The sequence below is a fragment of the Xiphias gladius genome, chromosome 5 (genome assembly GCF_016859285.1).
Source record: "Xiphias gladius isolate SHS-SW01 ecotype Sanya breed wild chromosome 5, ASM1685928v1, whole genome shotgun sequence".
In the NCBI taxonomy this organism is placed as follows: domain Eukaryota; kingdom Metazoa; phylum Chordata; class Actinopteri; order Istiophoriformes; family Xiphiidae; genus Xiphias; species Xiphias gladius.
Window position 1 is genome coordinate 10,429,726 of NC_053404.1, and position 18,185 is coordinate 10,447,910.

The window sequence follows — 18,185 nt, forward strand, 5'->3', positions numbered from 1 at the left end:
ATCATGAAGAATGGTATTAATGAAACACTTCAGATATCACTGTGTGACATAACATACTGTATGAAATCTGGCAGTTGTAATCCCATCTAGCAAATAAAATACATACCATGTAATGGTATTATTTGTGACATACTAAAGCATAATCATACAGTGTAACTTTAACTGTTAAAACTCTGAACTACTATTTAAAAAAAATAGTATCTTTGAGATATAGCTACACTTTTTAAATTTTTATGTGTGAGCTTACTCTGAGATATGGGAGAGCTATGTTTGCATCATTTGAGTTGACTATGCACGATTTCCTGTGATTTAAACACAGCAGGACTGGTGTATGTAGTTTATTGCTCAAGTTCTGTCACGAAATGCACAAGTGATGTTCACTTAGACAAAACATTTGCTCATTGCTCTTCAGAAAACTAGAGGCTCATGTCATACATAAGAAACTTCTCTTCCCTTAAATTTTCAGAGGGATGGTTTCTTAATAATAATTAGGCTTGCACATCAAACAAAGGTACTTTGATCAAATTCTGTATTTGCGTTTGCCATAATAACTCAATAATATGAGTTCTTGATGGATTTGTGGAGGAGGGATTCTTGTGTTCATTTCTCTTAGTTTTTCCACAGTAGTGATTGACTCTATAGACAACTCTTGAATACCTCCCTGGGGTAACAATTTGGTCACATCAATCTCCAACCCTTAAACTGTACTGGGTATTTCAGCGAAAAATTCCCTCTTCACCTTAGACCACTTAGATTGTTTAATCCAATCCAATAATTTGCTCTCCAGTGTATATTAAATACAGTCTAATGTTTTAATTTTATTGAGAGACTACTTTATTGTGCTGTCTAAGGATCTATAATAATGCACGTTATCACAATAATTTCCCCTCATAAAACAGACCACAGGATCTTATCTAATGCTTGTTCAAGTATCTGTAGAAAAACTCTACTTAAGAGACCCGTTTAGGACAACAGTCTTTTCATCATATTGTTTGTGAGAGATAAAGGTGGCATCTTTTCTAATGATCCCACAAACACTACGTTACATCACCTCAGAGCCTTATTTTCTCTGTCCTAGAGTGGGTAAATAATAGCAGTGAGGCAGCAAGGCTAGCAGCTGTCTGTGAAAATTTCTCTTTTCTCACAAGCATTTTACTTAACAACACAGCCTTCCCCGGGAGATTCATCACTGCTGTCTTCAACATTTTGTTAAAAATCTATGTGCCATCAGTCATCACTGTTATTTTTATGCGATGAATGATGGCTGTAAATTACCATGTATGACATATTGACAAACCCATTTGCAGTCTTTGTGGAGAAAGAACACTCTCATACAGCAAAAGGCATGGTGAAGGGGTGGATGGAATAATCAACAGGCAGAGGAGGGAGAGGGAAACACAGGGAAAATCATACTTGATAATGTGGCTCTATGGATGACAATGTATTTAAAAAAAGACATGCTTCTATCTTCAAAGTCATTCTCTAACTTGGCACTGTAAGGTTCTACTTGCCAGCCACTCAGTGTGCAGGGTGTGCAAGGACGAACCAATCACACTTGCGTCCTTACTGTGTGACCTCACTGCTGTTGCACGTAATTAGAGGTTTTAAAAGAAACCTCAAAGTTGGTGACTTTATCAATGACATTGTGAATGTTTCCGCTGCAAACACCAGTTAAGTTGAGAATCGTTTTTTATGTCATTTTATCTTGGGAAAAAGACTATTTTTACCTTTAGCTACCATGCTAATGAGCCAGCTTGCAAGCTAATGCCAATTACAAAACTTGTGCTTGTTTGCAAGAATTAATGTGAATATTTAGTAATTCAGAATTACTGTAGATAATTCAGAGATGACACCAATTTAAAGACAACATTTTAATAAGATGGAATTTGAAATAATAAATTAACGTAAATTAAAAAAAATAATACTTAATCACCCAAAACATGGACAGTTAAGTATTATTTGTTTAGAATTAGAATTAGAAGGTTCTGTCTGCAAAACACCTTTTTCTAAACAAAACAAACAAAAAAAAAAAATCAGAATATTGGATGTTATATAGAGTGTTATATTAGAGTACCCTCAGTGTGTCTGTTATTTTGATTAGTAAAAGCAAACTTTAATGCATATCAGTTTTGCAATGTAAGAGGTGCAAAACTTTACAGCTCATCATCTCAAAACCTCTCCCTGATCTTTCTCTCTAGCAGCATCATCAGGTCAAAGTTTAAATTTATCCAGAATTTTGTTTTATGACCACATGCCTACAAAGTAATGGCATTCACATTGCTCAACCAACGCAACAACAGACAGATGTATCGTATCATTTTTCAGGAGGTACTCATCAGCGGCTGGGAAGTTTCTGAGCCATGAACCCTTAATGCAGAATATAAATCCAGCTTTAGTCATGCTGTTATACCTGTAAAGATAAATAACTTGCACAACATGCACTTATGCTATTTCTTTTGTAGAATGTGAAACTACAGTATATAGTCAAAGGGATCACTCAACACCTAATCAACAGTGTCATGACCCTGCATCTTTTTCATTTTAAACTAATTATATGTTAAGAGCAAAATGACAGTTGTAAATACTTTGTACTGTTGATCTCCTGAAATACATTACTATTTCTGTTTGTACAGTAGTGACTGATAATCCAATAATTTTTTTTTTTATCCATGGCCCAGCATCCATGATGATAGCATCCTGACTGTCATAGTCAATCCCTCATTTGGAGAAAAAAAATTACCACTAATGGAGCTGTCTGTAATGAATTTTCCATTTTCATCCATTTTCTTCATTTAGAAAAATGTTCCCAGTATTAAACTAATGATTATAACAAAATATGTTCTGGACAGATGACAATGACTGGGATTTGATAGTGACAAATGCAGACAACCAGATATGGAAGGCAATTTGTCATTATGAAAACATTCCTTCACTAGCTTCTGGAGGATATGTCTAGCAAAATCTTAGAAGACCAGCAGAGCAGCTATGACCCAAAAGTTCAGTCTGAGAGAACTCCGGCTTAATTTCTGCAGAACAACTTAATTTCTGTAGAACAATTCTCCATAGCGCAGCCCACCATTGTTTAATGATAGCAGAAACGGAGGGAGCCACAGATAGCTCAATGCCTAAGGAATTCCTTTCTTGCAGAGTCAGACTTTAGATCTCTGTCACATTAAACTCTAATCTGTAGAGCTAAATAACAAGTGTGATCTCCTTAAATCAAGGGCATAAAGGGCATTGACTGGCCGAGCCAAATCCAGCCCTGAACCCTTGAAAATTTAGGAAATTACTTGGAAATAACTGTTGTACTACAGATATGCTCCACAAACACCTAATTCAAGCTTGTGAAATCAGGAAGTAATAAAACTGAGATGTGCCAAGTTAAGACAAGTATATCCAAGAGTTAAAGTGCCTAATCACTGACAGATGTCTCTTTACTCAGGATAGACTTTTCCAATAAATGTGTAAAAACTTCTGAAAACACTTTTTTACCTTATGATTATGGAGTATTTTTGTGTGGTGTATACAACAACGATAAAACATAAATAACCAAAAAGCATTTTACAATGAAAACAGACAACTAGAAGAGATAAAGCCAGACATCATTATATAGAGAGTGACTGTAGGTCGTGTGTAAGCTTTGGTGTGAAGAAAGGAGAAGGGTGCACCGAGTACAAGACTACCACCACCTAGAAGAGGAGGGGGGCACTGTCTGGCTATTAGAAACGGAAAGACGTTTGGAGAGAGAAGAGACAGAAAGACTGAGATAAGTTCAGCACCGCGGACAGCGCAACGGAGCACTGGGGAGGAGAAATCAGTTCAGTGGATTTGAGCTACGCACAGTCATGCTTCCTTGAACTACTGGAGCCTACACTGAATGGCACAGACGCACCCAGTCTTCTCGTCTTATGCAGGTGGAGACACGATTGTTGTTGTTGTTTTGTCTTAGTCGGGAATCGCTAAATAAGGAGGCGAGATAACTGCAGAGATAAGTGCGTTCCGCTTGCAAGTGCAGGCCAGCCTGTTGGCGCGATCCTTACATCATCTCTTTATTAGAGAGCGAGAGAGTCAGAGACATACATAGAAAGATACAGGAGGGAGAGAGAGAGCGAGAGAGAGAGAGTCCGTGTAGCCAGGCCCCCTTCTGCCAGCCCTCAACAGCTAAGCGAGTCAAACTGACCGACTGGCGTTACCACCAACCCGCTGTTTTTTTCTGAGTGTTTCCTCTCCCTCTCCCTCTCCCGTTCTGCCGCCTCCACGCCGACTGTGAAGATGCACCACCGTCCTGCCGAGGGAATAACATTGTTATTGCCGGTCGCTTTGTGGATTTTCTGCCATGTCAGCGGTGTGCACGGAGCTTTGCCAACCACCCGTAAGTTGTTATTTTACATTTTGAATGTGTCACAAAGCGCTGATCGGGTAAGGCTGGGTATGGATGGGAAGCAGAGCGAATCTGTCTCTGGAGAAAAACAGTACAGGGGGAGAGACTGTACGTTTACCGGCGGAGCTGCAGGTATCCCCACTGTGGTGCCAGCTTGTGCTTTCGGGAGCTTAAGAGCCAGGGTCCACCAGTGAAGAGGGAGATAGAAATGAGGGGCGGGTTTGCCCTTTGAGTTTAGAGCTAGTCGTGTTAACTTCAGGATGTCAAATCCATTGATTTTAGCGCCCTGGATTTTATGCCCGTTGGGTGATCCTGATCACGGGTTTTCAGAGCCTCCAAAATGGGCTGGATTACTGAATGACATGTCAGCATGCTAGTTGCAGTTTGTTGCCTTTGTGCAGTCTAAGTCTTGGGGCAGAGTGCATTTGAGAGACGAAAAGTTTGAAAAACCATTTCACAAATGTTCGGTTATTTAACCCTTTAGGGATTTGGGGATTAATTATGTAAGAACATTGTATTTTTTCAGACTATTGCGCTGCATTTGCCCTGAAGAAATCCAAATACAGATATTTTGTTGAATCTTCGACTTTTCAGGAGGGAGTTATGGTCTAATGGACTCCGTAGAAGCTGAATCTTCACCGTTAGTGACCCAGAGGCAAATTAAAGATTTGTAATTTTTAGCCTATTGCTTGTGCAGTCTGGTGTAGGTTGTTCTATGCTATTTGAATGGTAATGAGTCTCTCCTCGGTTACCAGTTCAGGGCCTATTTTAGCCAACAATTTTCCAGCAAACGGTCACTGAAAAACATAGAGGCAACTTATGTAGCTCAAACTGTTATCATACTTTAACCAAGAGGATGGTTTTTTTTTGCATGGTTAAAGCCTTTATAGCTTAAACCTGGGGAGGTCCTAGGATGATCCGTTTTTTGCCCATTAACTAGTAAGAATCAAAGCCAGAGTTTGTTTAAATTTCCTGACACTGCATTTTTTTGTACTACGTTACTATATTACTATAATATTCTTAATAACATATTCCTAGGAATTCGGGGTATTTACTGTCTTATTCATAGTTATTTCGTTCTTGTGATTTTTTCCGTGGTATATTATGACCCCACAAGCAGCCAGACATTTTTAAGCTTTAATGTATTATTATTGGTCCCGTCCATCTTAAACAGGATCTGTTATGTTTGGTTCTTTATTTTACTGGAATCATCCACACTTTGTTCGGTGTCATTTCGATCTTGCTGACGGTGACTAAGCCGACTTTTAAAGATTCAGAGTGACTTATTCTCCCGGTGATCGCCAGGGCTTCAAGAACGTGTCCGCGGACGCGCCTCATTTATCATCCCATAGGACAGACACCAGCAAACAGACACTTCGAGTCGGTTGTGCTTGCGAGTGTGCCTGTGGCAGTGTTTGCTTGTACGCGTCAGTTAGTGTGACAGAAGAGAAAGAAGACAGGGAGAGTTAGAGGAGATCGGCAGCGCGCTTATCTTTTTCAAAGCTCACGGACAATAAGTGCCATAGTGGCAACACTTTATTTATAAAACTTTATTGTTTCCTTCTTGGATATCCTCAGTCCTCTGCACCCCTAGGATGGCGGGTCTCACTGGGTCAGCTCAGTGTCCCCGGAGCAGTGTCTTGTTAAAGAACACTTCAGCTGCCGGCTTGAACAAGGCTGATTTTAAGACTTGTAATGAATGAAATTCAAATTGTATAGATCTGTTGAATCTTCCAACTAGAAAACCTATCTAAACTATTTCTTATTATATAAATGTTCTAGCGTAAATGTATGCTATGCTAAATTTCAGGCTATTTTGCAAAAATATAAGCCCCATAAGTATTTTAAAGTGATAGTGCAAGAAGCAAAAATATGGAAGAAAGGGTAATTGTAAACTTAGTGTTAGGTATGTCTTAAATTCTCATATCAAGAGGGAGGTAAAATTATTTTTTTTATATTTACATATACCATATACCATTTATACCACATTTTTATTAAAAATCCAAAAACATACAGTAGGTATCAATCATTTTTTTACGTTATCTATCCATAGCATCTTGATATATGTTGCGTTATAAAAAATAGGATAATAATATTACGCAACAGGAATATCGTGTGGAGAAGAATCAGGGTAGGGTTTGCAAGGTAGGAGGCAACAAGTGTGTGTGCTTGTGTGTGTGTGTGTGTGTGTGTGTGTGTGTGTGTGTGTGCGTGTGTGTGAGACAGACAGAGAGAGAATCAACGTAATGTTGAATCGGACCAGCAGGGCTTTATCCCTCCTCAGGGACTAGATGTGAAACCATCGGGGAACAGACAATGTCATTGTGACCAATAGTCTGAGGCATGGACTAAAAAGGATTAACATTTCCATCCTACCCAGGCAAACACACTCACGCACTAAAAGTCAATGGGCTGGTTGACCCACCAACTGTGTGGAGTCTACCAAGCGCAAACTGAAAATGCTGAGGTATGTGTACCAATGCAAGAAGGAAGAGAGAGAGAAGAGCAGTAAAGAGAGATTTATGTCTTTTTTTTACTTTTGTATATGGATTTGTATGCATTTGCATGTTCATTTCTATGTTTATACATGTAAGGTTCCACAAGGTTCTACAACTTCCTTGCAGTTGTTTTTGGTGAAGCTTGGTGTTAAAAAGTCTGCAGTATATCCATTCAAATATCCAATTGTCAACAGTTTTGGTGCAGCTTGATCTCTCAATTCAACATCCTTTCACTTGTCACTTATTAGTACCACTAGAATGCCACTTTTCACTTATGATAGTAGTTTTCCAAAACTTTGCCAAATCATTGTTTTTTTTTCTGAAATGTAGTTTTTCCCTGAACACAGAACATTCAGCATTAAAACCAATGGTTTGCTCAGTCATACAGTTTTTTCATGAGCACCTGTACCTTGGTTGGAGTCTGCAAGCATCCAGTTGAGGAAGAGCTTCTTAAGTACTTCAAAAAAGGCTTTCGGTTCCTGAGTATAACTGAAGTTCAGTGCATATATTACACCTATGAAGAGTGGACATGCAGAGGCGAAGTAGTGCAGAACCTCAGCACCCTCAATCACTATTCCAACATTAGCTGAAGGAGTGATGGCATCACCTCCCTCAACATTGATGCTGTAGATGCCATAAATTGTTAAGGCTCCATCTGAACAACTGTAGCGTTGCAATCCTCTACATAGGAGAGAAAGAAAGGACAAGACCAAACTATGAAATCACAGATTTTGCAGAATTCCAAAGAGTAACTTTTGCATTTCACTTTGCCCTTATATAATAGTTTAAGGAAAATAGTATGCCACTTAAAACAGCGCTATATGTATAAAAACAACAAAATGAAATAGAACTGGGTGATTCTATCAGACTTTAGAGATATAATTAACTATATTATTTAATATACACTCACAAAGCACTTTATTAGGAACATGTGCAATCTGATACAATCCAATACTACAGCTCTGCCATAAATTTTTACTTTAACTAAGCTTAGACATTTTCAGTTTTTGTTTACATTGTGTCAACAAGTGTTCCTAATATTTTGCCCCCCTCACAATATTAGGATCACTTTTCAATATATTGCACTCCAGTACACCACCACCACAAACTACAACCTCAGTAGGAGCAAAAACTGAAAATGTATAAGCTTCGGAAAAATAGAATGTATGACAGAGTCGTTGTATTGGATTGCATTAGATTGAACAGGTGGTCCTAATAAAATGAATGGTGATTGTATATATTAGATTTCCAAAAATGTTTAAACAAGCTGACTCCACAAAAATGATAACAAAGAAACACGATTAGTTATTCAAGATTTGGTTTAATATAGATATAACCTAAATTACTAAAATTACCAACCAGTTAAAAAGAGGATTCTCGGGTCTACATTTCACAGTTAGATACAGAGTGCCCTGAGGATGCATTCCCTCCTCTTTTCAACAGTTTCAGTCTAAAGAGAGAAAAAAATACAGCAATACTTTAGACATACACACATACTAAACCAAACATTTCTATAAACGTGAAATGGAAGACATCTCAACTGTAGAGATAGACATGTACACAATGACCAATTTATCATCACTTAGACATTAATGGTTATCTTGTCAAACGAGGTTACTACCACTTTATAGGTGTCCACATTAAGCAAGGAAGGCAAAGAAAAAACAGTGTTAACCTCTCTTTCACATCCAAAAACTGAACTTTTCAACCCTACCTTTTCACAACACTCACTAATAGATAAACCTGAAAACAGATGCCTCAAGTTTTAGATTTGTTGTGGTGTGTTGAGAAGCAAACTCTCTGTCTCTCCAAACGTCAATACATCTGATCCCTAAACACAGCTATGGTCACTGATCTGTGTTGAAATTGTGCATTGACTGCAAATAAAAAATAGCAATTTGTTTGAAAGAAGCTCAGGAGTTGCTGTTTAGGCTTGAACAGCAATTGTGAGCAATTAGAGTGCATTCAGAGATGTTATTGGTTTCTGACTGTTTATTAGTCCCTATACCTGTCAAAACAGACTACATCAACTTAAAATTCCACGATATTTTCTACCAGTAGCAAAAAATACCTTTGCAATTGGTGCTAAAGTTATGCTAATTTCTAATCAGCTGAGCAGTTTGGTAGTCAAATTGTGCAAGGAACTTTGAAATGAGGAGGGTAGTAGTAATCTCACAACTTCTACTTCACCTGAAAATATAATGTCCACAGACAGAACATATTATTGCTACCTACTAAAACATTCAACCTTATAGAGAGACCTCATAAAGGTTTTTCTATCTTATGCCATATTTCTAAACTCAGTACAACCCTGTAACTTCCAGAAGTACTAAGAGACTTTAGCAGAGATGCTCTCACAAGATTGTATAAACAGCAGACTGTGCTCTAAACAACTCAAAAGTGTTTCCTGTGCCATGGTTACATTATACACAAATTGATAAACATTCCCATATGCTACTGGAATTCTGTGAGACATTCCAACTCTTTCACATTGTAACTTGTTACACTGTTGTAGTGTATGAAGAGTAGAGTATGTAGAGTATGTATCAAAGGACAAAAAAGATTTATTGTCCAATTTAAGAGGCATTTCATATCTCTGCCATAGTGAACAGTCCTGGCCATCTGATCTTAAACTCGGTGATCACGGGCTTGTCTCTGATAACCTCCTGCCTCCTGTACGCAAAGGTCTTGGCCATCTTTTCTTTGATAACTTTATTATTATGTCTCCTCTTGACCTCAGATAACAATGCCAGTCTTTCACCGTCAAGGCTGTCCAGGGTCTCTCCAGCAAGATAGGAAGGACAAAAATTTACCTCTGCCTTTCTGAGTTTTTTGACATCATAGGCAGGCTGACATCTATCTGCAGGTTTGTGCTTGAGGGAATTAATGCTCAGTTCTGGGTGCCCTAAGTTTCTGAACTTTGTCCTCTAGTTTTCCATCTTATATTTGAGGCTTATTTTCCATCTGTAGAAACCACTGAAAGATCATTGTTCTCTTAAACATGCATGTACTTTGATTAAAGCTTCAGTAACAGAATCTATTTCCATATGCCTTGACCTTAATGATTTGCTCAACCTGACATTCCAAGATGACCGATTTTAGGTTTGTGACTGGAGTTCAGTTAGGGTTCAGAAGAATTCCATTTGATATGAAGGCCTGGTTTGCACTTTGAAGTTGCATCTCCACATCATATGGAAACTTTGTAGTTGGAATTCTGTGTGCCACTGTAATCGAGCAGTTTATGGATCAGGGACCGAGAATAATATTGTGTCAGAAGATGACAAAGATGTTTCTTCCCCACTCTGGTTCATGTTGCCTTGGTTGAGGTCTTGAACATCTGACAAGCAGATGATTTTCACTGTTCTCTTCTCTTGAATATTGCTAATTTGGTTAAGGTTAACAAACTCATTATTAAAGTCACAGTCCATGTACTGGAGACTAATGTCCCCCTTTATATCAAATTGATGTTTGATCTTGTCTGAATGATCCTCCACAGACTTTGGCTTGCCTGATTCTATCATCAGTTATTCAGCACTGTTGGCACCGAGGATAATCCACAGTTTTACTGGTGCAGCCATCATCCAAAAGCTTCAGTCTAGAAAAGACAAAAATACAAGTAAAAAGCCATTAAATATATATAAATTAAAAGCATTAAAATAGGAAGGTCAACAACTGGCTTTGATCATATGTAAAACAAACTGGACATTGAAGCAAGCAGGTGGCATATTCACAAAAATATATCTTACCACTAGGAGCCCTCTTTAATAGTCCTAGTAGCCCCTAAATAAGAATTTTCTTTTCAGCCTTTTTCACAAAGGTGCTAAGAGCAACTTTTAGTAAACTTAGAAAACTCCTAACATAAGATAAGGGGTGTGGTTGACTGAGCTTCAACGAATGTTAAAACCCATGTCTACAGTGATTGGTTAACAGGTGACCAGTCTGAGACAGAAAAAAAGAGAAAGATAGAAATAAGATAGAGTGATAGTTAGATAGAATAGGGAGAAGAGGAGAGGATAGAAAAGGAAAAAAGATAGTGAGCTAGAATGGAGAGCGGACAGACAGGGCCGACAGACAGGAGAAAGACAGATCTAGAACAGGGAGAAAGGAAATGGATGGACAGGAGAGATATTAAGAGAGAGAGGGAGATACAGTATATTGATGAAGGATTCCAATAGACTACTGAGATATTTTTTTGTTCACTGTATACTGTTTTTTTTAGTTTCCAAGTACTGGACAGTTGGGTCTGGTTTTACTGGATTGTTCTAAGTGGTCTTAGTGACTTAAGAATCCTCTGGACTGCTTTTACCTTCTCTCAGAATTAGGAGCTAGTTATAGTGCCAGAGTACTTTGTGACTGACACATCCCTTAATTTTAGGAGTGTCTCATAACTTGGCCTGCTAGGGGCTACTTTTAGCCTTAGGATAATTTCTGAATATGGCCACAGGTTTTGAGCCGTCCACAGAGAGAAGCCAGTGACAAGATGTTAGTAGAATGTCCGCAGGACTTGCGTTAGTTGCTTTAGGTTGGAATAGGCATCATACATTAATATCTTAGCACAGTATTAGAAGTTTACAAACAAATTTAAAACACTTGAACATGAAGGAGACTGTTTCATTGGCTTTGACATGCAAATTTATATGAGTAAAATTCTCCTTTTCAGAGGCAACTTCAGGGAATCCACAAACATGACAACTGATTGTGGCCAATGGCAATGTTTGCCATGGTGTCTATGAATGGACTCTACAAAAATGACCTATTCAATGACTTGAATATACATGGACAACTAGGATAAGGGTGCTGTAACCATAATGGGGATGTTTTAACCTATAATGTTTAAGTAACTGGGCCTTATATTGCAAGCTTTACAATGGCCACATTCAAATCTGGAAAAACAACAAAGGGATATCAGAAAAGGAAACTTGACTTGTAAAACAGCATTCTTGAGAAAAATCTGACTGTTAACATACTACGCGCAAGCTCAGGAGTCCCGCCTACACCACGTCAATGAAGGATGGAGCAGGTAAAGGCTATTACAGCCAGGATCTGAAATTCAACATGTTAACAGGAGCCATGAACTAATGAAATTCATTACTTGCTTTTAACAGAACTAGAGATCTAAAAATAATTAGGCTATTCACAATGCGAGCAAGAGAATGAAGCTGTCATCTGATAAATTTTTCTAAAAAAAAAAATACTGACACCCCGATCTACAGTAAATAAGTAGCTAGTTATGATCACACCTATTATGAGTACAGTGCCTTGGCCAGATAGGGGGGAGCATGAGTCATCAATGAAACATCATTCAGGACTTGAAATATTGCAGCATGATAGAAAATAAATCAAAATAAATGTATATATTTATACAGGCTTTCAAATTCACCACAAATAAGTGAATTGCTCCTGCCATACTCCTTGAAATAGGAGATGAGTGCCATATAGTGTCACAGCTAACCATGCCTAAGGTCCACAAATGGGTACTTTTCCCAATGTTTATCTGGGTTTAATGCAAAAATATGGCTTCAATTAGTGTAATCTATTTTGAAAGAAAATATGATTTGAACAACCATCTTTTTGGCTTGTTCGTTGTTTATGTTCATTATGATAATTTCAGGTGTTTTCCTTACATATGAATGAGACATGAGGTAGTTGGATAAGGTTAGGGATGACAACAATGCGCAGCATTCCTCTCCCCAATGCTCTCTCTCATCCTCCAGCAGTAGTTGAGCTCTTGCTGGTTTTTTGCAAAGTTGTCTACCCCAGCTTTAACTCAGGGTTTAACGGCAGCTGGCGTTGCATTACTAACACCTTCTGGATGTAAGAAGTATCTCAATCCTAAATTATTTAACCTAAATGTTTTTTGATTAAACAACACTTGAATATTTTGTACAGATAACGGGAGACACAATTACATGTACTTTATTAGAAAAAAATATTTTAACTCAACAAAGACATGTATTTTATTTTAAGTAAACTTAAAATAAAAATTTATTTAAAGTGCACAACCCACCTCATTTACTTTTATGAGTGTACAAACACTAGCTCAAAGGTACATACCCAACCACAGATTCTCACACAACTGAAGAAAAGTAGATTGTCTATGTCCTTGTTGTTCTTCAGCTGTATGCTCTAATGAGTTGTCACTGCTGTATGTAAATTTGTTATTGTTGTACCTTGTCTGAGGCAAGGTCTCTCAACACCTACCATGATGTCTCATAATCATTGGGACACTTAGTTTTACATTTGCAATTCAAATTAAAATGTTTCTCTGATTAAGATGGTTCTCACAGAAGATTTCAGACAGGAATATCAGCTCAATGCATATAATGCATTTATGTGTGACGTACTGTAACGTACTGTATTTCAACGTTGTACTTTTTGCCAGATATCAAATTTTTTTTAATTTTGAAAGTCTAACTTTAACCTCATGTTTGAAACAGTCACCTTATTAATGGCACTGTGGGTGGTTAAATGGGATGCCCCTAGAGCCTGTCTGATATAGGTTCAGATTAGCCTTTTCCCATCTCACTAAGTGTGTCAGGCCATTTGACATAGACATCAGTCTGGTCGCACCTCAAGGGCCACACAGGGCAAGTCAGGGTTTCCTGTTATTCAATATTATTCATTTTATACCATGTAAAATAAAATAATAAAGATATTTAGTTGTGTCCTGTTGCCAACACAAATGTTCTTAGATGATTTTGAAGCTACATAGTCATTATTATATTTTACTGTGTATGTGTGTGTGTGTGTGTGTCTGTGATGGCTCCCATTACGAAGTGGTAATAACAGGATTAAAGATGGAGGAAGCAGACTGGTTTGGCCCAGATTATATCCGATCAATCCTTGTTGTTTAGCTATGTTTGGCCCTTGTGTATTTATATGTGTGCGTCTGCCTGTGTTTTACGCATGTGTGCCTGTGTCCACATTAGTGGATTTATCATGCATTGAGATAAGTGAGTCAGAGCGAGGAAGGAAGGTGTAGTTGTTAATTGCACTGCCATTTCTCTCTTCCAACCTGTCCAAATTCCTCCTGCTTTTTTATCTATCGCTTCTTTGCAGTCCCTCTATGTTCAGTAAATCTCCCTCAGCCTCTTTTTTTCATTCAACTTCTAGCCCTTTCTTGCTCTTCCGATCTGTATTATGGAATCTTGAAAAAAAATCCAATCAAAAAAAAAACAAACCCTGCACCTTGCATGTGTTCTTTCAACTGTCTCATCCCTAACATCCTCTGATGATTCTTCTCACTCATTCCTACTGCTTCCCCTTCAGTCCATAGATTCCCCAGTTTTTCTCTTAACATTTCATTCAGTTTTTTTACCTTTAGCCTTCTGCCCTTTTTTTGTCCTGAAGTATCTCTAATTTCTATCACTTCTTGGCTTTCATCAGTGGTTTTATCATCTTGCCATAATCACGTTCCTCCCTCCCTTGCATTTTCTTCTCTTCTTTTTTCATCCACCCAGTCTCCTCATAATCTGTCACCTTCCCTCTCCACCACTGATTACGAATATCCTTGATAAAAAAGTCCCAACTAGCCACTTTTCAAGGGAGTAATGTGATGCATCTGCTTGTGCATGCTCATTCAAATTCCCAGAGTAGCACCTACTCTGTGTGTGCCTGTGCAACAACCAGATTGTCATGGATTGCAGCCAAACACACATCCACAATGCATTCTTTTTTTTTTGGTCTCATATAGCTCTTAAATTTTGCTTGCCCCATCAGTGTATGAATATTTTACCCAACTAAAACTTGAATTCATGACAGTGCTTTTGAGAGCAAAATACTTGACCTATATTTCCCAAAACATTTCATTTTCATAGCACAAGGAATCAGAATGGCTTAATTTCACAGCAGCCCATAATAAATGTATATGAAGTTAGCTTGACAAGAATATATTAACAATTTGCATGGTAACACCTGATGAAAATATAACACACAAGGTAGCTGAAAAGCCTTCACCAACCCCTTGCATGTTAATATAATGTATGTTCAAACATTCAGACAGTAATGAATCGCTAAAACATTCATACATTCGTTTACCTGTACATAGAGGCTTTTTGCTATTTTTCTTATTAATGTCAGAAATTGCAGGCATAGCAAACACCTAATAGTATGAAATGCATTGTCATAGCCACCATGACTGCTTTCTTTTTGCCTATTCACTTTCAGCTTTATACTTAGACTGTATTGGTCTCCTTGAAGAACTGACATTTCTCTCTTGCAAGTGAATCCTACTGCAAGGCTATCTATGTTTCATCTTGGGAGCAAGGCCACAGTGATACAAATGTACACTGACAAGTCATGCAGCATAATTCCCTTAACAATGTAAGTAATGTAACATGCACACACTCTCCCACATAAACAGAGACCCAGACCATGCAGCTCACATAGACTACCTCTCTTTTTTCTGTCCTCTTCTGGCTTCCTCTGACACATGCAAGCACATACACACACCCAAACCTGACAGGTCATTGAATATTTCTGACTTAAAACGTATCAATTGAAAACAAAATCGATGCATAATGGGTACTGTGTACAGGTGCTTAATTTAAGTAATTAATTTAAGTTTAAACCTGCGTCTGTAGGTACAGATATACACATGCATGTGTGTGTGTGTGTGTGTGTGTGTGTGTGTGTGTGTGTGTGTGTGTGTGTGTGTGTGTGTGTGTGTGTGTGTGTGTGTGTGTGTGTGTGTGTGTGCGTGAATGCAGGAGCTGAGAGTTATTCTAGTAGAATGTGTTCTCATTAGAACCTGTCAGAATCTGTCCACCTCGTTAGAAAAGGGTCTCTGAGATGGAGAAGCTGGCAGGATAGAGAGAGGAAGGACAGAGGAGAGGCAGCATTTATCAGAAAAGAGACAAGGATGAGGAGAGACAGCACTAGGAAAGATGGTCAGGAGGCAAGAATTTCCTCTGACACCTTATCATTCAATATTACTGTTGTTATTATAATCTGTAGCTGTGCAGCCGTTGCACTAGTTAGAGAATGGACTGGGCTATATCACTTAATAATGCACTTCCCTTTGGAGATACCTGGCTTTTTTACAACTTGATTGATCATACTGTACAATGGCCTTCATAACTGCTTTTCAGTTGGTGTGAATATCCACTTAAAATCCACTTATTGCACATCAGCATCATAATTTCTATCATCATCATCATCTTTTTATCTGTCTCTATGGAACCAGTATGAACAGTATGAACACTCAGGGGCATACAGAAAGCCAAATAAAAATAAAATAAATAGTTCAAAATAATTCAAAAACTGAACCAAAATTAAATTAAAACAAACAGTAAACAAATATGAGAAATAAAAGATGAGGACAGCAAAAAACAAACAAACAAACAAACAAAAAACATTATCATTAACTTTTTTCAGTATTTTTTTTCTTTTATCAAAGAACTTTGTAACCTAGGATATAAAAGGTGGTACTCTGATAACTTGAGTTCATCCTGAGCTGTAAATTTGGGCTTGACCTCATTGAGCCTTAAAAGCCTAGCTGTGCAAAGCCAAAGGATCTGTTTTCATATCAAGATTTTAGCTTAGAAATCCACTAAGTATCATTTGAGACAGGCAGATGAAACTGCCCCATCAGCAGGCTATATAAAGATGTTTATAAGATGATGTAATTTTACAACCTTTGAACCTTTTTAACCTTTCTGGACCTGATCAACAATTACAGTTGGTGGTGCAGTAAAATGAGACAAGATTCTGCATCTGCAGTGTCTGTCTGTTGCATCAAAGTTATTACCAAACCGATTTTATTGGATAATTTAGGACAAACTTGATTTGACCATTTCCAAAGCAATCATCATATTTCCTAATAATTGTCCATTTTTGAATACTTTTCCATATCCATCGGGGAGACACAAGAGATGAGATTGGTACTGATTTTACCTGTAAGAAGCTTTACAGAGTAATCTTCTACATTTAATTCTGAAGTACTCCTTGTTTTTTTTCCAATTGATTTTGCTGTGACCCTAAAATAGGGGTTTCCTAAAACTGTACAGAATAGTGTTGAAATCTTGTTTGTTTTAGACTTGAATGTACCTGTTTAAATCACTTTGCGGGCGCTAATAGATGGGGTACAACAACTGGCCTTAGGTTGATCTTGGGAGAATGCCAGGGGTGAGCTGCACCAGGGTAAAGGAAGTATGAGAACGAGCATTTAAATCAGTGTACTGTAAGTGAACCTGACCCATACCCCATCAGTGTCAAAATAACAGTGTCAAAAGCAGCACCTCCGTCAGCAGCAAGGAGAAGGTTTAGACACACTGACTAGAGCATTGTTATACCCTTTGTACATGCTCTTGAACTACATCCAATGCTACAGGGGACATCAGTATAATTGGCTGGTTTTGTGTCCAGCAACCAAGGAGGAGTGGCTAGAGCAGTTTTAATTACTTAATTACTTGTTTACTGATAATCTAGCAGCGAAAAGCTGTAAATCTTGATTTATATAGCATTGCATTGAGGGTATTGTCAGTGGAGAATTAATTTGTTGCTTTTGCTTGTCTCCCTCTTTGAGTTTAACCTATATTCTGCAACATTAACCCACTGATCTACACATACATGATGGGTAACATGATGAATCTAGGGACTACACATTAAAAACACAGCACAACATCTGTCCAACTTTCTCACTTACCCACAGCCATACACAGCTTCATTGATGTTGTGTCTCACCATGTCTATTTCTTCCGCTATCCATCGTTTTATCACTCCATGCATACAGGAGGTAGCATTGTCAAAATGAGTGTATATGTGTATGAGACACCGAGTGTTTGTGTTTGTCAGACTGTGCCCGTACGTACATGTACATAAACACAAGTCCACTTCTGTCATAATGGATGATGGAAATCTAACCACTAGCTCATATGGAAGAGTGCTGTGGAAAAGGGCATTGTGCTGCTGCTAAGACAAATGTTGTTATTACTCTCAACCTTTGCATTCAATTTGTTTCTTAAGCCGCTTGAATACTCAATTTACAGGCCAAGATTAAGTGAATTAATCTTTGGGCTACTTCAATTGAAGAAACATTCCTCCTTTTTCTATTTAGATTCAGATGAAAAATACAGAAGCTGAATGGGAACGTATTATAGCCAGCCAGTCATTGTGTGTGTATGTGTGTGTGTTTGTGTGTATGTATCTATATTTTGGTATAGTGAAGCTACAGTACATGCTTGAGTGTGTCCTGACTGTGTACATGAATTGGTCTGTGTATATCTCACTGTGGTGCATGTATGTGGGTTTGTGGAAATAAAGAGCAGAGAAAAAATAAAGAGGAGTACAAATGTACAATAAGAGAG

The 18,185-nt window shown here is 38.0% G+C and overlaps 1 protein-coding gene across 1 annotated transcript in view; it reads left to right on the plus strand.

Moving 5' to 3' along the window:
- Positions 1-4,272: 4,272 nt before the first annotated feature.
- The window catches only part of cntnap2a (contactin associated protein 2a), a 324,180-nt gene continuing 310,267 nt past the window's right edge, over positions 4,273-18,185 (plus strand). The window contains exon 1 of the mRNA XM_040127346.1: positions 4,273-4,372. Coding sequence (XP_039983280.1) covers positions 4,273-4,372 — 100 coding nt within the window. The remainder of the gene's footprint in view (positions 4,373-18,185) is intronic.